We start from the raw sequence: 15746 nt of genomic DNA, 5'->3' as shown, positions 1-15746 counted from the left end.
TGTCCCAATCGGCTAGGCGGTGTAGCCCATGGCCCTGTTCCGGTTAGTTCTCCGGCTGGAATCCGTGATCTGCTGCATTTACTTAGATACTATATAGTACTTTTATTTTTTATATCTTCTCCTATTTCTATACTAAGAAAGAGTAATTGGAAGAGTAACTGATAGCAGCAACTCCCCAAGCATAACTTTTTTGAACCCTGTTCTCCTTCTAAAAACTGTACGAGTTGGTGCACGCTTAATCCCATAATACGACAGATACTTCGAAGTGGAACTGTATGAGAAAATTTACTTCAGTTGTATGTTGAGGTCATTGAAGTATATATCTCACACTCAACCGTACAAGATCTTGCAGAAATCTTTTCAACTTATACTAACAGTCCGTCGTCATATATGGAGAATGGAGTACGGAGTAGACAGTGCTTATCTTATCGGTGGCGGGTGCCCCGAAACGCCACAACGATTTTCCGCGACAGTGAGCTTTGCCGGTTCGCAGAATCGCGGAGAAGACGTACTCCTCTCACTTTGCGACCAGAGGAGTGTTTTGCACTCTCTCGCGACTCCACCTCAAACTCCCTGCCTTTCGAATTACTCCACCCATCTTATTTTCTACTGCGACCACGATCCCTCTCTCCATCCGCCATGGATGACCTCCAGTCGCTGGAGCTCTTTTCGCTCGTCTCGCGGATAACAGGCGAGATCCAGAACCACTTGGGCGTCAATGACAAGACATTAGCGGAATTCGTGATCGATCAGCACCTAAAGTGTGGTTCCTTCGGGGAATTCAGCAAGAGTATGGAGGAGATGGGCGCAGAATTCCCGCGGAGTCTGTTGGAGAGTATCGATCGCCTGGTGCTCACGATGCACCCGAAGTACAAGGCGAAGAAAGCGGAAACAACGAATAACTCTGGGAATGGCGATGATGATATGGATGTTCTGGATGCTCTGGAGAAGAAAGCGCGCGTGTTCAAGGGACTGGCTGTGCCAGACAAGGTTCAGCAGTGGAACGATGATGAGGATTACATTCAGCGGAAGGATGTGCAGGATAATGATGCGAAAGCTGATGCTATGGATGATACATTTGCAATGCTGGAAGGGCTTGCAGGGAAGGCGCGTGAGGACAAGCCCTCGTCCCGGAATGACCGCGGGAGCAGGAAGCGCAGCAGAAGCCCCGATTACGATGACTATGGTCGTGGACGCAGACGCAACGACCGATACCGTTCCCGGTCGCGATCACACAGTCCCCGCTACAGCAAGGGGGATGATGAGGTGGATGAATTCGGTCGGTCAAAGAGCAAATACAGCAGCAGGGACGGTGGATATCGTAATGGCCACAGTGAGCGAAGGAGTCGACGTGATCGGGATGACGACGAATATTTCCGGAAACCGCCGCCAGTTGAGCTGGATGATCAACCGACGCTATACAAGGTCTATGATGGTCGTGTCACAGGAGTGAAGGATTTTGGCGCCTTTGTGAACTTGCTTGGTGTGAAAGGCAAGGTGGATGGGCTAGTACACGTCTCGGCCATGCAGGAAGGGGCTCGTGTCAACCATCCGTCTGACCTGGTGTCTCGAGGCCAACCCGTCAAGGTCAAGGTGATCAGCATCCAGGGTTCTCGTATTGGACTTTCCATGAAGGAGGTGGATCAGGTCACTGGTCTCGATCTAATTCCTCAACGGCGCTTGGCATCCGGGGCAAATATGGAGCGCCTTGACGGCATGACGGGCAATGACAGATATGGCAACCTTAGTTCAGAAGTGCCAGTCATTGAGGAGTCGAATGGAAAGCCAATGAAAAACAGGAAGCGCATGACGTCGCCTGAGAGATGGGAAATCAAGCAATTGATTGCGTCTGGCGCTGTCTCGGCAGCCGATTATCCTGACATTGATGAAGAATACCACGCCACCTTGACGGGCGAAGGCACATTCGAGGAAGAGGAAGATGTCGATATTGAGGTCAAGGATGAGGAGCCGCCCTTCCTGGCTGGTCAGACTAAGATGTCTCTGGAGCTCTCGCCGATCAGGGTCGTGAAGGCTCCTGATGGGTCCATGAACCGGGCTGCGATGGCAGGTACTAATCTCGCAAAGGAGCGGAGGGATATTCGGCAACAAGAGGCTCAGGACAAGGCAGCTGAACAAGCGGCGGGAGTCGACCTTAATGCACAATGGCAAGATCCCATGGTCGCACCTGAGGAGCGGAAATTCGCTGCGGACCTCCGGACAACTCAGCAATCCAAGCCGGATGAGTCGGTACCCGAGTGGAAACGGGTCACAATGGGCAAGAATCAGTCGTTCGGAAAGCGAACAAGTATGTCCATCAAGCAACAACGTGAAAGTTTGCCGGTCTTCAAATTCCGCAAGCAACTCCTCGATGCCGTACGTGACAATCAGCTGTTGATTGTCGTCGGAGATACTGGGTCTGGAAAGACCACCCAGGTAACGCAGTATCTGGCTGAAGGTGGCTATGCAAACAACGGTCTCATTGGATGTACCCAACCTCGTCGTGTGGCCGCCATGTCCGTTGCGAAACGTGTGGCGGAGGAAGTCGGCTGTAGACTCGGTGCAGAGGTTGGATACACGATCCGTTTCGAGGATTGCACGAGTCCGGAGACCAAGATCAAGTACATGACCGATGGTATGCTTCAGAGAGAGGTTCTTCTGGACCCGGATTTGAAGAAGTATTCTGTTATCATGCTTGACGAGGCTCACGAACGAACCATTGCTACCGATGTTCTTTTCGGGTTGCTCAAAAAGACCCTCAAACGCAGACCAGACCTCAGACTCATTGTTACCTCGGCTACTCTGGACGCTGAAAAGTTCTCGGAGTACTTCAACGGCTGCCCTATCTTTTCGATTCCCGGTCGTACGTTCCCCGTCGAGATCATGTACTCAAAGGAGCCCGAGTCCGACTACCTTGATGCGGCTCTTATTACAGTTATGCAGATTCACCTGACGGAGCCCTCGGGTGATATTCTACTCTTCTTGACAGGTCAAGAGGAAATTGATACTGCGTGTGAGATTCTATATGAGCGGATGAAGGCTTTAGGGTCTACGGTACCGGAGTTGGTTATCCTGCCTGTTTACTCTGCTCTTCCCAGTGAAATGCAGAGTAGGATCTTCGAGGCCGCGCCGCCAGGCGGTAGAAAGGTTGTCATCGCCACGAATATTGCCGAGACGTCCATTACCATCGACAACATTTACTACGTCATTGATCCGGGTTTCGTCAAGCAAAACGCATACGATCCCAAGCTCGGTATGGACTCGTTGGTGGTGACGCCCATTTCACAGGCGCAAGCCAAGCAGCGTGCTGGTCGTGCCGGTAGAACCGGTCCCGGAAAGTGCTTCCGGTTGTATACCGAGGCAGCCTATCAATCGGAGATGTTGCCAACGACGATTCCCGAAATTCAACGTCAGAACCTCTCGCATACTATTCTCATGCTCAAGGCCATGGGCATTAACGATCTCTTGCACTTTGATTTCATGGATCCCCCACCAACAAACACTATGCTTACTGCATTGGAGGAACTGTATGCATTGTCTGCGCTGGATGACGAGGGTCTCTTGACTCGCTTGGGTAGGAAGATGGCCGATTTCCCCATGGAGCCGGCCCTTGCCAAGGTTCTTATCGCCTCGGTTGATATGGGATGCTCGGAGGAAATGCTGAGCATTGTTGCCATGCTTTCGATACAATCGGTGTTCTACCGTCCCAAGGAAAAGCAGCAGCAGGCAGACCAGAAGAAGGCCAAGTTCCATGATCCCCACGGGGACCATTTGACCCTTCTCAATGTCTACAACGGGTGGAAGAACTCCAAGTTCAATAATGCCTGGTGTTTTGAGAACTTCATCCAGGCACGTCAGATACGTCGTGCTCAGGATGTTCGTCAGCAGCTGCTTGGTATCATGGATCGATACCATCACCGGATTGTCTCTTGCGGAAGGAATACTACCAAAGTACGCCAGGCGCTTTGCACGGGTTTCTTCAGGAACGCGGCTCGTAAAGATCCTCAGGAAGGATACAAGACCCTTGTGGAAGGAACACCGGTTTACATGCATCCCAGTTCCGCACTGTTTGGCAAACCGTCGGAGCATGTCATTTACCATACACTGGTCCTGACGACGAAGGAGTACATGCATTGCACCACCTCAATCGAGCCAAAGTGGCTGGTTGAAGCGGCTCCCACGTTCTTCAAGGTAGCACCTACCGATCGTCTTTCGAAACGCAAGAAGGCCGAACGGATTCAACCTCTTCACAACCGCTTTGCAGGCGAGGATGATTGGCGTCTATCTGCACAGAGACGGCAAGGCAGGGGTGGTGGCGGTGGAACCTGGGGTTAATTTTTCATTTGGCTGTTGTTTCTTTCTACTCTTGCTTTATCTTCTTTCCCCTCCCATACATTCTTCGGGCATATATATGATAGTCTTAAGCATATCCTTACGAAATCCCATGCAAAGCCCACGGGCTTCCTTTTCTTCACATTGGTCTAGATGTACTTTAATGAGAATATTCTGTGACTGTATCAAATAGAGATTGATTGTGTTGCCTTGCGAAAAAGAATCGCTTAATATCTAGAGACCACGCTACACTACTACACTTTTCTCGTCTCTGTATGTGCACTTCCTTGTAAACCACCCCAGCACTGATACTAGATCCCAATAATAACCCCCTACAACACCAAGCCAAATCACCATATACATCCCATCACGGTCGACTAATCCTCTCCCACACCAACTCCGGCTTCGCCATCAGACCCTAATCAACCAGTCAACCATGATCACAGACAGACACACACGCAACGAAAACCAGAGACGAATCCATACCTCTAAATCCACATACTTCAATGACGACAACCTCAACCTACCCTCCGATACCATGATCTGTCGCTTAAGAACAGTTCCCTCCAACTCAGCCGGACAAGCCATCTGCACATCATGACACATCACGGCTCCTCTCCCATCCGGCTGCTTTTTATCGATCCAGTACCGACCCGCATACATCACCCCATCATGAATCGACTGCTTGATCTTGTTGCCCGCAGTAGGCATCACATTCACGGTCATGTATCCGTCCGACGTGTAGGTGAGAATTCCGCGCGCATCTGGTCCCATCGGGTGGATTGTTGGACCTTTGCCGTCGAACGGCTCGGAGGAATATTCGAGCAGGGCCCAAGTGCCTAGCACCTCTTGTTCGAGGTCGGAGGGGGAAGAGACCATTTGGTTGGGTTGTTTGGGCGGTTGGTTTGGGTATAAAAGTTGTTGAAGTTTATTCATGTAGGAATGATATATATACAGCGGGTGAGGGTATATGTAGTAGACATTTGAGATTGAGGTAATAGTTACCGGGACATTGAAGGTTTTATTGTTATCTTGGAGAAATCTGGGGAGTCTCGGCGGAGGATGGTATAAACAGGTTTGATGGTGAAGGATGTTGGTTGCGAGCCAATTGGGTGGGTGTGGTGTGAATACATAGTTCTTGAATTGGTGGTTGTTTTCCTTGGTTCTGGTGGTCGGTTGACTAACCGCCAATGAAATTTCCTGTGTGTTATGTTGGAGTTATTGTTGGTTTTCGGTTGTAAAAAAAGCATTTCAGGCTGAATGTTGAATAAAAATGAACATCATAGGGCTTGTTTGTTTGTATGGGATAGAGAGTTTTGTAAAAAAAAAAGAAAAAGAAATGCTCCCACGCGGATTTGAACCGCGGACCTCATGATTACTAGTCATGCGCTCTACCAACTGAGCCATAGGAGCTGGTTTGTTGAAGAACTAGGGTCAGCTATGTGTATTATTGTTTGAACTTTATGGTTTCGACCTGTGAAGCAAATTGTATGCCGGTGGGGTTTCCTGTGAAACGACTCGGCCATTTGCACCCCATAATCCATAAGACCGTTCCAGCTCGCGGAGATATTCAACTGAGGTCCGGAAATATCCCTCTGCGATTGACACCAAGTGCTATAATCTCCACTAAAATACAACACTGTCTGAACCATGCTCAGCATGTCAGCCAATAGGAGGCGAGCTCTCTTGACGGTAGTGGATCGATTCTGTGCAGGACTTTCCCAAGTCCGGCCGTTTTTCCTCGTCGCAATCAGCATATCTATTCTCCCCCTTACATTGGCTTTTATTCTATAATTTCATTCAATAGCACCTAAGACGTACATGACTAGAAAGTGGAAGATTCTATCTTTTGCAAAATTCCGCCGTAGTGGCACTAACCGGAGGCCCAATCAGAAGCCGCAAAACTCTGAAGTCTGCATCGGCCGAGGACTTGCCGGCCTACTATCTTTATTTTCCAGGCCCAGTTCCCCGGTCCTTCTCTCCATCAAAGCATCTGTTTTAGCCCAGAATGTCTTCCCACGAGGAACAGTTTTCTCGTAACAAGAGGAGAAAGCTAGATAATTCCCAGGATGCCGAGGCTCCTGCTATCATAACCTCTCACACGCAACTCCGCGCCGTCCTGGCTTTTCAACAAAATGTTAATGAATCCAAGCAAGGTGAGTTAACAGTATATGCCATGGTCTCACTCACGTGTTTCATGCTAATTTAAAATACAGGTATAAGAAAGTTCAAGGATTTCCTTACTTCCATTGGACAGACTGAGGATGAGAGCGAAAAAGCCAAAAAGTTCCGCATTCTCAAAGCGTATTGCGATTCGCAATTCTCAAAGACTAATGAGAATGATGCGGTCTGCTTTACCGATCTCATCCAGACCTGGAGCTTCGCGGACAGCAATAACAACGAGTCGTTGTTGACCGTTGTCCCATCCATCCTAGCCCAGTTCTTCAAGACGGTCTCCAGCAATCTGGACTTCCGGGAATTCGGAGTGGCACTATGCAAGTACCTCACCCAAAAAGAACAGCTGAGGCTTTTCAACCGTGGCTTGACAGCCACCAAGTCAAAGGAGCATCTGATTTCTCCCTGTCTCCGCCTTCTCACGGAGATGATCAGCTTCGATGGTGGAGCTGCTGCGCGCCACGTCCATGCCGCACGGTATATTACGTTCAAGCGGATCGAGGTTTTCCTTACCCCTAATAAAGCCCAACTGGAAGAAGTGTCAGAGGCTGGCAAGCCCACTCTACGTAGGAATGCTCAGAAGTATGTCCTTGCATGCCTGAAATTCCTGCAGTCAAATTCGAAGAGTGATGTCATCGAGCAAAACAAGGCCATTAGAGCTTTCCTCGAGTACGTTCGAAAAGACCCCAGGGACATCGTCTTGGAGATCATCAGGTGTGTGGACAAGGATATCATTCAAGATTCTTCGCTTTCTCGCACGGCAAAGAGCAAATTCTTCAGTCGATGGAATTTGGAGCGACTTGTTACCCTCTATGGTTACGATCGTGAATCGGAGGAGCCCAACCCAACGAACATTTCCACTGCAGATGAGATTCATAAGATCCTTATGAACGTTTGCACGAATCCCGAACTTGGGGTTTTGCTCCCAGAAAATGGTTGGTACCCACAGGGAAGTGATCCCGAGTCACTCCCTGTAGACGATGATGCGTTGATCGATCTAGGACTTGATTCTGCTCTCCATGTCGACAAGTTCGGCCAGACTGTACCTGTCCGCAATGGAAATCTGTCTTATTTGATCCAAAGTCTTCGTCCGGATGCCGATAGTCTCCAGATTGAGCTGCTAGTGGCAATATTCAAGGCGGCCCCGGAGCTTGTGGCCGATTTCTTCACAAAGAAGACCATGTTCATTTCAGACCCCAAGCCAACACCATCCTGGCTGGCAGTATCTGCGCTTCTTTTCTCTACCGTACAATTGCCTGTGCCTACGAACTGTGGTTGGAAAGAGAAGTTGCCCCCGACACCGCCGCCGGTCTCTGTGGTCATTGAAAACGTCCTTCCACGCCCGCTGACCCAGAAGATCCTTACTCGCTGCCTGAACTTGAACGCCGAGATCGTAACTTTGTTCGCGGTTCGAATCCTGACAATTGCTTTCAACAAACTGCGGGCTGTTTTGAAGATTTTCAACTCTGATCATGGAATTACCCAACCATTGTGGACGCAGGCGGCAAGCAAGCTAATTGCCGAGTTCAGTCGCCGGTGCCCTGGGGTAAAAGAAGTCATACTTCTTTTCAAGAGAACGGACAAGGAGGACTTGCAGCAGCAAGATGCTGTTTCAGATCTTCTTGCCTCGTTTTACGAAGTGGTGCCGGACGCTGCATTCGAGGAGGGGCTTGATGTTTCACTGATCTTGGTTGACATTTTGAAACGACTAGATGAGCAGACCCTTGACGAGGATGATTCCGTATCCCTGCTCAGCCAGTTGCAAAATATTCTGAGGATTATACAACAGTCCTCATCTATGCGTTGGTGGCAGCAACCGGGTAGTATGCAATATTCTGCTTTCTCGTCAATCTTGAAAGTATTGGCCGAAGCAGCGTCCAAAGACTCTCTGAGCGAGATCGACAGCCTACTACGGACAGTCCTCACTGAGAGCTCTGTCTTACAGCACCCTTCCTCGTTCCCCGCGCTTCTTTCGAGCTTCGACACTTCGGATTCTGAGAGGTACCAGCGTCAATTATCCTTCTTCGATAACTGCGCTTGTCGAATTGCGAAGAAGCCGGTTCATTACCAAGACCTTCTTGACTCCCTGTTCCAGGGTGCTTCGAAACCGGTCAGCCATCTTGTGGCTGCTATCATCGAACAGTGGCCGTTTGTGGTCAAGTCTGGAGATGCGAATTCTGAGAGTGCAGTGGTGTCCTGGATCGCCAAAACGCTTGGAAGTTTGAAGCGCGCCGGAGAAGACAGCAAGACACTGAAGAGTGCCCGAGACAAGCTATTGGACAGCGCCGAGAATAAGAAGTCGAAATCGACGCTCAAGAAAGCCTTGAAAGATACTGAAGATGCTGGCAGCGACCATGACATGGACACCAACGATTCGTCGCAAGACGCTAAAACTACCGCTGGAAAGGAAGAGGTAGATCTAGACGAAGTTTTCGGCACCCTACCAACGGAGGGTACCACCCATAATGGGCTGCGCCGATGGGAAAAGGATGATATTGAAGTTGCCGTGGAGCAAGGCCGGATAGCCGATTTGCTGCTCTGCTTGTGCTCGGAACATGAAGAAGTCAGGAAGCAGGCATTTGCGAACATAATTCGCTTCATGGCTAAGCTCAAGGTAGGTAGACCGTTGACTTTGGTAACCTTCTCAGTATCCGTGTGTGCAAACTAACACATCCACAGGAGTCTAATTACGTGGAATGGCGATCAGTCTACATCCTCACCGGAGAGCTTCTAGAGACCGTCAAGCAGATTGGCCTTGAGGCTCCCATCCCATGGATAGTAGGGGAATGCGCTTCTAACTGCCTCTCTGTTCTTACGACTCCGATGCATAAAATGTATGGGAAGGTCAACAAGTTCCTGCAGAAGGCTCCTTGCTGGGAGCCGGAGAAGATCCCATCGTACTGGATCGATAAGGTCTTCCTGAATGAGCCCGAGCTTGACGACGGTTATTTTGACGAAATTAACTGGCTTCTGGACCTGCTTATCAAGGGCCTTCGCACCGAGGCAGTATGTTAATTACCGTCTACTTGTTCATTTGTGGCCACATTGCTCACTGATCACAGGATATGGATATCTACCGCCGCGCGAACGTTTTCGAGAGAGCACTCTCATTCTACGAGTCGCCCAGTGCAGGCTACTCTGCCAAGAGAAAGGTCTTGCAGTTGGTGTATCGCTCGACGCAAGTACGAGGAAGCACGACACTGATCACCAGAGCGGGCATCCTCAGCTGGATCCAAAGTCAGATGCCGGCCGTCACGGCGAAAGAGACGCAGACTCTTACGGCCATTGCTCAGTCCTTGAAGGAAACGTCGGACAGTGACCGGGTTTCCAAATGGAGTGGAGGCGCCGCCTTGCAAGCGGTGGAGAACCTTGTGGGCTAGACACTAAAAGAGCTGTACGGGTCTTGGCTGTATATTAATTGGCGTCTGATTTGGGGCATCTAGAGCAATCTGTATCGATAGATTTGGTCCGTTCTGGATAGCAGATGATAGGTTGATTTGATTTTGCAATTGTATCTGTACGCTCCGGTGTCATCGTTGAGGAAATGAGACCCATATGATCCCTATATGACATATCCCAAGCGATGCTGTGAGTAGGTATGTACTATGTATTTCAAACCGTCTCGGGTGCGGTAAAGAGGCGGTTGCGCAGGGAACACGAAAGAGTTCGTGGGGAACCATGAATGGGGAAAAATCCGTAGCCTGTAGATTTGGGGGTGGAATTGACGGTGCTGGGAGAAATCCAGGGAACTGGAAGGAATGAAGTTGGAGGATGGAGGAGAAAAGCGACCAGGAGACAAGCTGGCCGGCGGCCTTCCCCATTGGGTAGAGCACACGTTTTGAACTTCTCTGCGGTCCGGCGGTGCTGCTCGATCTTTGCCCGCAACTTCCACTCCCCTTCACCACCACCACCTCTCTCCCACCCACCACTGCCCCTTTGTCCCTGTCTCACCAGCTTCTCCCCCTTCCACTTGCTCGCTCTTCTGACTAGCTACCCACCCAGCACCAACTGTGATATTCTATCCAGAAGCAACCCAGGTCGCAGGGCTTGTTGCACCGCTGGGTGCCCCTCATCTGCTCCCCCAACGAGTGCTCCTGGATCTTGACCGATCGAAGCTCCCTCCGCCTTTTGCCTTGCCACTGGCAAGTGGTTTCGCTCCCTGCCTCTCATCCCTACCCCCCTGTCGCAGCCTGTCCTGATCCTCTCTCTGTCTTCCTTTCCTGTCCCGCGATAGATTAACTCCACCTTTTCTCATCCTTGGACTGGCAGCGACCAATGAGAACGACGTAACGGCATCCCGATAGCCTCCCACACACCCACCCCAGCCATCCCCATGGCGCGACGTTACCAGATCGATGAGCTGCTATGGCTGCGCTCATCGCCTCTGGCTACAAGGCCTGCCAATCTACCGGCAAATGAAGAATGGATGGGGTAAGTTCGAATTGCCTGCTCCTGTAGCTTTGAATCAGTGCGATGTCCCGAAGCTGATGCACTTGGTTTGCTAGCCCAATCCCTGACCCAGCTACCCAACGAAAAACAACCAACCCTCGAGACCCCAATAACCCACATGAGACGACGCCTAGAAGGCCCAGCATCTTCGAAACTCGTCATATATCCCGTGGATCGGCTTCAGGTAAATAACATGGCCTTTCATCGGATGTTTAATTTCTACAATTCTGTTCTCGAAACGGAATATTAGGAGCATTGCTAACGCACGCAATTGTTCATCTCATATAGAGGACATCATTCTCGGACCCCCCAAGACCGCTTTTGCTTCGGCCTCTCGCATACCCGGTAAAGGATCGATAGATGCCACAGAACGATCGTCCAGGCCAAACGATCAGGACGATTCGAAGAATGACCGATTCAACTTGCGGGAGAAGTTCTTCAAAGAGCGGGAGTCTGGTGATCGTGACTTTGACCGACGAGATGCTAAGCTAGGAACATTTAACAACCGGCGTGGGGACCGAGAAGACTGGAACAGCGGACGCCCCCGTCGCACTTTCGGCCAAGAAGAGCAAGAAAGAAAGCCCAGACGCAACGGAGAGTTCGATCGGTGGGAAGCAACCCGCGATCAGCGTGACCCCAACAACAATGACCGGGGCGCGAGAGATAAGGATGCGCGATTCTTCCCGCGGAAGGATGGCACACCCGGACGTGCGAGACATGAGGGAAGTTGGTTCCGTGATGATAATGTTCACGATGCGCCTGAGGCGGACGAGGAGAAGACTCCGGTACGAAACCGAGAATGGCGCCGAGATCGGCACGGTGCAGATCGTGACTGGACTCGGGGAGCCAAGTTTGAACAGGATCCCGAGTGGTTGGACTCGACCGATAAAGATGAGCCCCGGCGGGTGCACACACAAGAAGACTTTGAGCGCTGGAAAGAAAGAATGAAGGCTGGCTCTTCCCAGGCTCAGACCGAGGAAAAGGAAGTTCCCGTGGAGACAGCCGCTGTACCTGCGCAGAAGCCAGAGCCTCGGCCTACCGATGGTGAGATATTCAGCAGCAATGGCACCCCGTTTGCGTCGGATTCTGCCATGGAGCGCTTCTTCGGATTGCTCGGGGACTCCAAGCCACCCCCGCCCCCTCAGGTGCCCCAGGTGCCCCAGGAGGTCAGCGCTCCTCCTATGGTGGAACCGACGATCAAGAAAGAACAGCTTCCGGGAAAACCTGGGAAGTCCTCGCGCTTTGCTGGTCTATTCTCACCACCCCCCGGAAGCCCTGCCAAGGAACCGGAATATCAATATCAACCGGAGACGAAGTCATCGCCTTCCATCCACGCTGTCAATACCGACGCGGATCAGGAAGGGTTCCAACGTATCCTGCAGATGCTTGGTGGAGGAAGGTCGCGCAACGCTACGCCCCACAATGATCCTATGCCAACCAACCGACCTCCTTCTCAGGTGCAAGCAGAACAAATCCGGAGCGCCGTGTCATCCCCGGCCCGAGATCAAATCAAGCGGCAGGAGTACTTGGCCATGCAGGAGACAGTTTCCCGGACCGCTGCCGGCCCTCCCTTCAAGGAAAACCCGTACATTCAGGAAACCCAGGCTCGAGACAGGGAACATCTCCTGCGACTGATGCAGCAGGTTCGAGTTACTCCTGTTGCCAACCCAGGTATCCAAAGCCAGCCACAGAGCGCTGGCCCTGTTGGCCCGGCTCCCAGTTTATTGAGCATGCCAGAAGTGCTGTCTCCCCCTCCAGGCATCCCCTCTGCTCAAAAGGGCCCCAACTTCCTGGATGACCCAGCGATTGCCAACATGCAGAGACCTGACGCCGATCATCTTCGTCGCAGGCCCGCAAATGGACCGCCCATGGGATATTTCGAAGATATGCCGTTTCCCCAGGGCAGCCACCTCCCCATTACGCCCGGCGGAACCAGGGGTCCTCAGGGTCAAGCCCACCCTGCCATGGCTATGCAGAGACCTCCAGGCTTCGAGCACATGCCTCCTCCCGGATGGCCAGGCCCCCAACTTCCACCACAGCAAGCTGCTGGACCGGGGCCTTTGGCTCCTCCCCCGGGTATTCCGACACCTACGCGCGGGGTCAACCCAAGCTATATGTCGAACATGATGCCCATGCATGCTACTGCCCCACCCCTCGGCGAGCGCGAACCCTTCCCACGTCCTCCCCCTCCCGGCATGATGCCTCCTCCGGGCTACATGAACGGCCCTCCGCCATCTGGCTTCCCACCCATGCCACCCAACGGAGAAGCTCTTATGGGGCTTGCTCACCGTGGACAGGGTCCCTTCGATGGCAACCCCGGACCACAAGTGCCTCCCCCTTCTTCCCGGCACCTGTTGGATATGTTCGGCCAGGTTGGCGGTGACGCCAGAGGCGGCATGATCGGGCCTGGACAGTTCCGGTAGGGAGGGAGCCAGTGCGGGGTGGTTAGTACAGGATCCTGGGAAAGAAGACGACCTGAGGAGAATGCAGCAGCAGATGAAATAATTCTTTGATCTTCTCCTACTTATGTCTTTGTTACGCCCGATCAATACACCTTCTAATCTTCTTGTATCTGGTTCATCTACTCGTGATTGTTTGGTGCATGACAAAGGCAGGGTTGATGAATTCCTGGACAGGCCTGGCCATCGGCAGTGGCTATGGCAGATTGAGGAGACTGGATCACAGCCAGGTTGAAATGGAACTGGATGTACAACAACCCCGGGGGATTGGATAAAGGAGAGCAATGGGCAGATCGAGGATCTCCGGATATTGATCTCCCGTCATGATGATGGCAGCATGAGTACCTAGCTTGTCATGACTTCAATGAAACCTATTGCTTGGATTGATGTGCCATTTCGTTCTAGTTGCGTAGGCCTGGTTTGCCTCCAGATGCCTCAGGCTCTGACATGCGTAGTGAATGACTGGTGATTTTCTGCCCGCTGGCTGTTGGTCCCAGCACCTTCTCTCTCACCCAACTTCCTCCTGCATCTTACTCTCACCCATACTCTGAGACATAGTCCCTGTGGATCTTGCAGCGTTGCTCTCCATTTGACCCGGTTGTGATCTCTCCGTCCCCCTCAAGGCAAGTCTAGCTTCATCTCTCATCTGTCATACCTTACATCCTGATGATGCCCGTTATTCGATGCATCCAGAGCATCAAATCCCTTTTCCTTGCTGTCAAGCACACCTATCACTATTCGATAAGAATCTCCCCCCTTCCTCTCCCACAACTGAATCACTAACTCAACTACCTTAGCACAACCCACCAGCACAATATGAACGACATCATCGACAAAATGGACCAAGAAGTGAGTACAAGAACATTTAACCCTCCCTCCCAGCTCCACCCATTCACAGCTCCCCACGTCCAACCCAAACTCATTAACCCACTCACCTCCACCCAGGACCTCATCCACCCCATCACCACCCCCAGCTTCAACACCAACACTTACGCCTCCACCACAACATCCACAACCATAGCAAGCACCCACAGAAAACGAGCCTATGACAATGCCAACGACAGTGACTCCGACCCCAACAGCACCCAACCCCATAACGCCAAACGACCCCGTCTCCCCTCCCCCTTCACCCTGCAAGCCGAACGCCTCGAAGAAGCCCTCAACCGCGAGATCCAAGCCCAGGAAGATGAAATCACCATGCATCGGTACAGGATGCTGAATCGACGGGTCTTGAACGAAGCGCATGATCGGATGTTCAGGCTTGCAATGTTGCCCGACCAGGCGAGGGACGAGGAATATAATGCGCAGCTGAGGAGGTGTTATGAGTTGCAGAGGTGGGAGGAGAGGATCAAGGGTGGGGATGGGGATATGGACGTTGATGTTGATGTTGATGTTGATGTTGATGTTGAGGTTGATGGTGAGGTTGGGGATGGGTATGAGTGTGCGGGTGAAGATGAGCAGGAGAGTGAGGAAATGGTGGTTAGTTCTGCTGGCGCGACGGTGAATTCATCACCTGTGCATCGGACGCATCACCACCACGTCCAAATCCAGGACGATGTGACGCCGAAGAGTAGAAAGAAGGGGTGTCTTACTGGGGTTGGGGCTGGTGCTAGAGCCGAGTTTGCGATCTATGAGGATCCCGTGACGGAAGGATATGACGTGGGTGTGAATCATCATGAAGTACGTGTTTATCGGGACTGGGATGAGAATAAGGAGAATGTGGATGAGGGGGATGATAATCCGAATGGGACCGAAACTGAGACTGAGAGTTTTTCGCAGGTTGATGCTCATCAGCAGATGGAAGGGGGTGATGGTCTTCAAGGTGAGGATGTGTTTGGGTCCCCCGTTGGGGTTTATTGTTATGCTGATGAGGTTGAGGGTCGTCATCTAGGTGATGTTGATGTTGATGAGGAAGAGGAGCTGGAGTATGCTGATACGGAGGTTGATCCTATGGATGAGGCTCTGGGTGATCAGTTGCGAAGGAGGAGGTATTCTGGTCTCAGACGGCAGAGGGGGCAGCTTGCTTCGCGTAGTGGTGGGGGGCTGGGTGTTACTGAGGTTTCATTGAATCCGTTGATGCAGAGTGAGGTGCTTGGGGGTGGGGGTGAGGGTGAGGGTGAGGGCTCACAGAGTGTTGGTGTTGGGCGTGGACGACGGGGGACGAGACGGCTGTGAGCTGTTCTGGAGGGGGTTGCCTCGCTGCATTCGGTTGAGTTGTATCTGATGAGATCATGACTGATTGATTTTATATGTTCTTTTGCTTTGCTAGAGTTATCGGGGTTCCTGTTTAATTCTGTTCTGTGATTTAGCCTGGAGTTATGGGGGTGGGTGTAC

General features: G+C 51.6%; 5 protein-coding genes and 1 non-coding gene across 6 annotated transcripts; 3 read left to right on the top strand and 3 right to left on the bottom strand.

Annotated features, from left to right (window-relative positions):
* Positions 1-4696: 4696 nt before the first annotated feature.
* Positions 4697-5231, bottom strand: BO94DRAFT_621512 (uncharacterized protein; the record flags this gene model as incomplete). The annotated part of the gene is made up of 2 exons (XM_025617004.1): positions 4816-5231; positions 4697-4747 (listed from the first exon to the last, which is right to left on the bottom strand). Exons 1-2 carry the CDS (start codon positions 5206-5208, stop codon positions 4697-4699), a joined length of 444 nt encoding a protein of 147 aa, XP_025470819.1. The 5' UTR covers positions 5209-5231.
* Positions 5232-5669: 438 nt separating this feature from the next.
* On the bottom strand, positions 5670-5742 carry BO94DRAFT_t87. The gene has a single exon. It is a non-coding gene; the product is annotated as a tRNA-Thr (tRNA).
* Positions 5743-6123: 381 nt separating this feature from the next.
* BO94DRAFT_485722 (NPA1/URB1 family protein) lies at positions 6124-10231 on the top strand. Its single transcript, XM_025608989.1, has 4 exons — positions 6124-6485; positions 6546-9118; positions 9184-9510; positions 9567-10231. Exons 1-4 carry the CDS (start codon positions 6338-6340, stop codon positions 9882-9884), a joined length of 3366 nt encoding a protein of 1121 aa, XP_025470818.1. The 5' UTR covers positions 6124-6337; the 3' UTR covers positions 9885-10231.
* Positions 10232-10410: 179 nt separating this feature from the next.
* On the bottom strand, positions 10411-10767 carry BO94DRAFT_318052 (uncharacterized protein). Its single transcript, XM_025606886.1, has one exon. The coding sequence runs from the start codon at positions 10672-10674 to the stop codon at positions 10495-10497; it is 180 nt and encodes a 59-aa protein (XP_025470817.1). The 5' UTR covers positions 10675-10767; the 3' UTR covers positions 10411-10494.
* BO94DRAFT_318013 (uncharacterized protein) lies at positions 10582-13767 on the top strand. Its single transcript, XM_025606884.1, has 3 exons — positions 10582-10935; positions 11010-11137; positions 11242-13767. Exons 1-3 carry the CDS (start codon positions 10838-10840, stop codon positions 13374-13376), a joined length of 2361 nt encoding a protein of 786 aa, XP_025470816.1. The 5' UTR covers positions 10582-10837; the 3' UTR covers positions 13377-13767.
* On the top strand, positions 13768-15658 carry BO94DRAFT_318047 (uncharacterized protein). The gene is made up of 3 exons (XM_025606885.1): positions 13768-14035; positions 14106-14261; positions 14358-15658. Exons 2-3 carry the CDS (start codon positions 14229-14231, stop codon positions 15585-15587), a joined length of 1263 nt encoding a protein of 420 aa, XP_025470815.1. The 5' UTR covers positions 13768-14035; positions 14106-14228; the 3' UTR covers positions 15588-15658.
* Positions 15659-15746: the final 88 nt, after the last annotated feature.

Source organism: Aspergillus sclerotioniger, assembly GCF_003184525.1.
Source record: "Aspergillus sclerotioniger CBS 115572 chromosome Unknown BO94scaffold_5, whole genome shotgun sequence".
Classification (NCBI taxonomy): Eukaryota; Fungi; Ascomycota; class Eurotiomycetes; order Eurotiales; family Aspergillaceae; genus Aspergillus; species Aspergillus sclerotioniger.
Note: the sequence above shows the minus strand (reverse complement) of the source record. Positions and strands in the feature narration are given on the sequence as shown.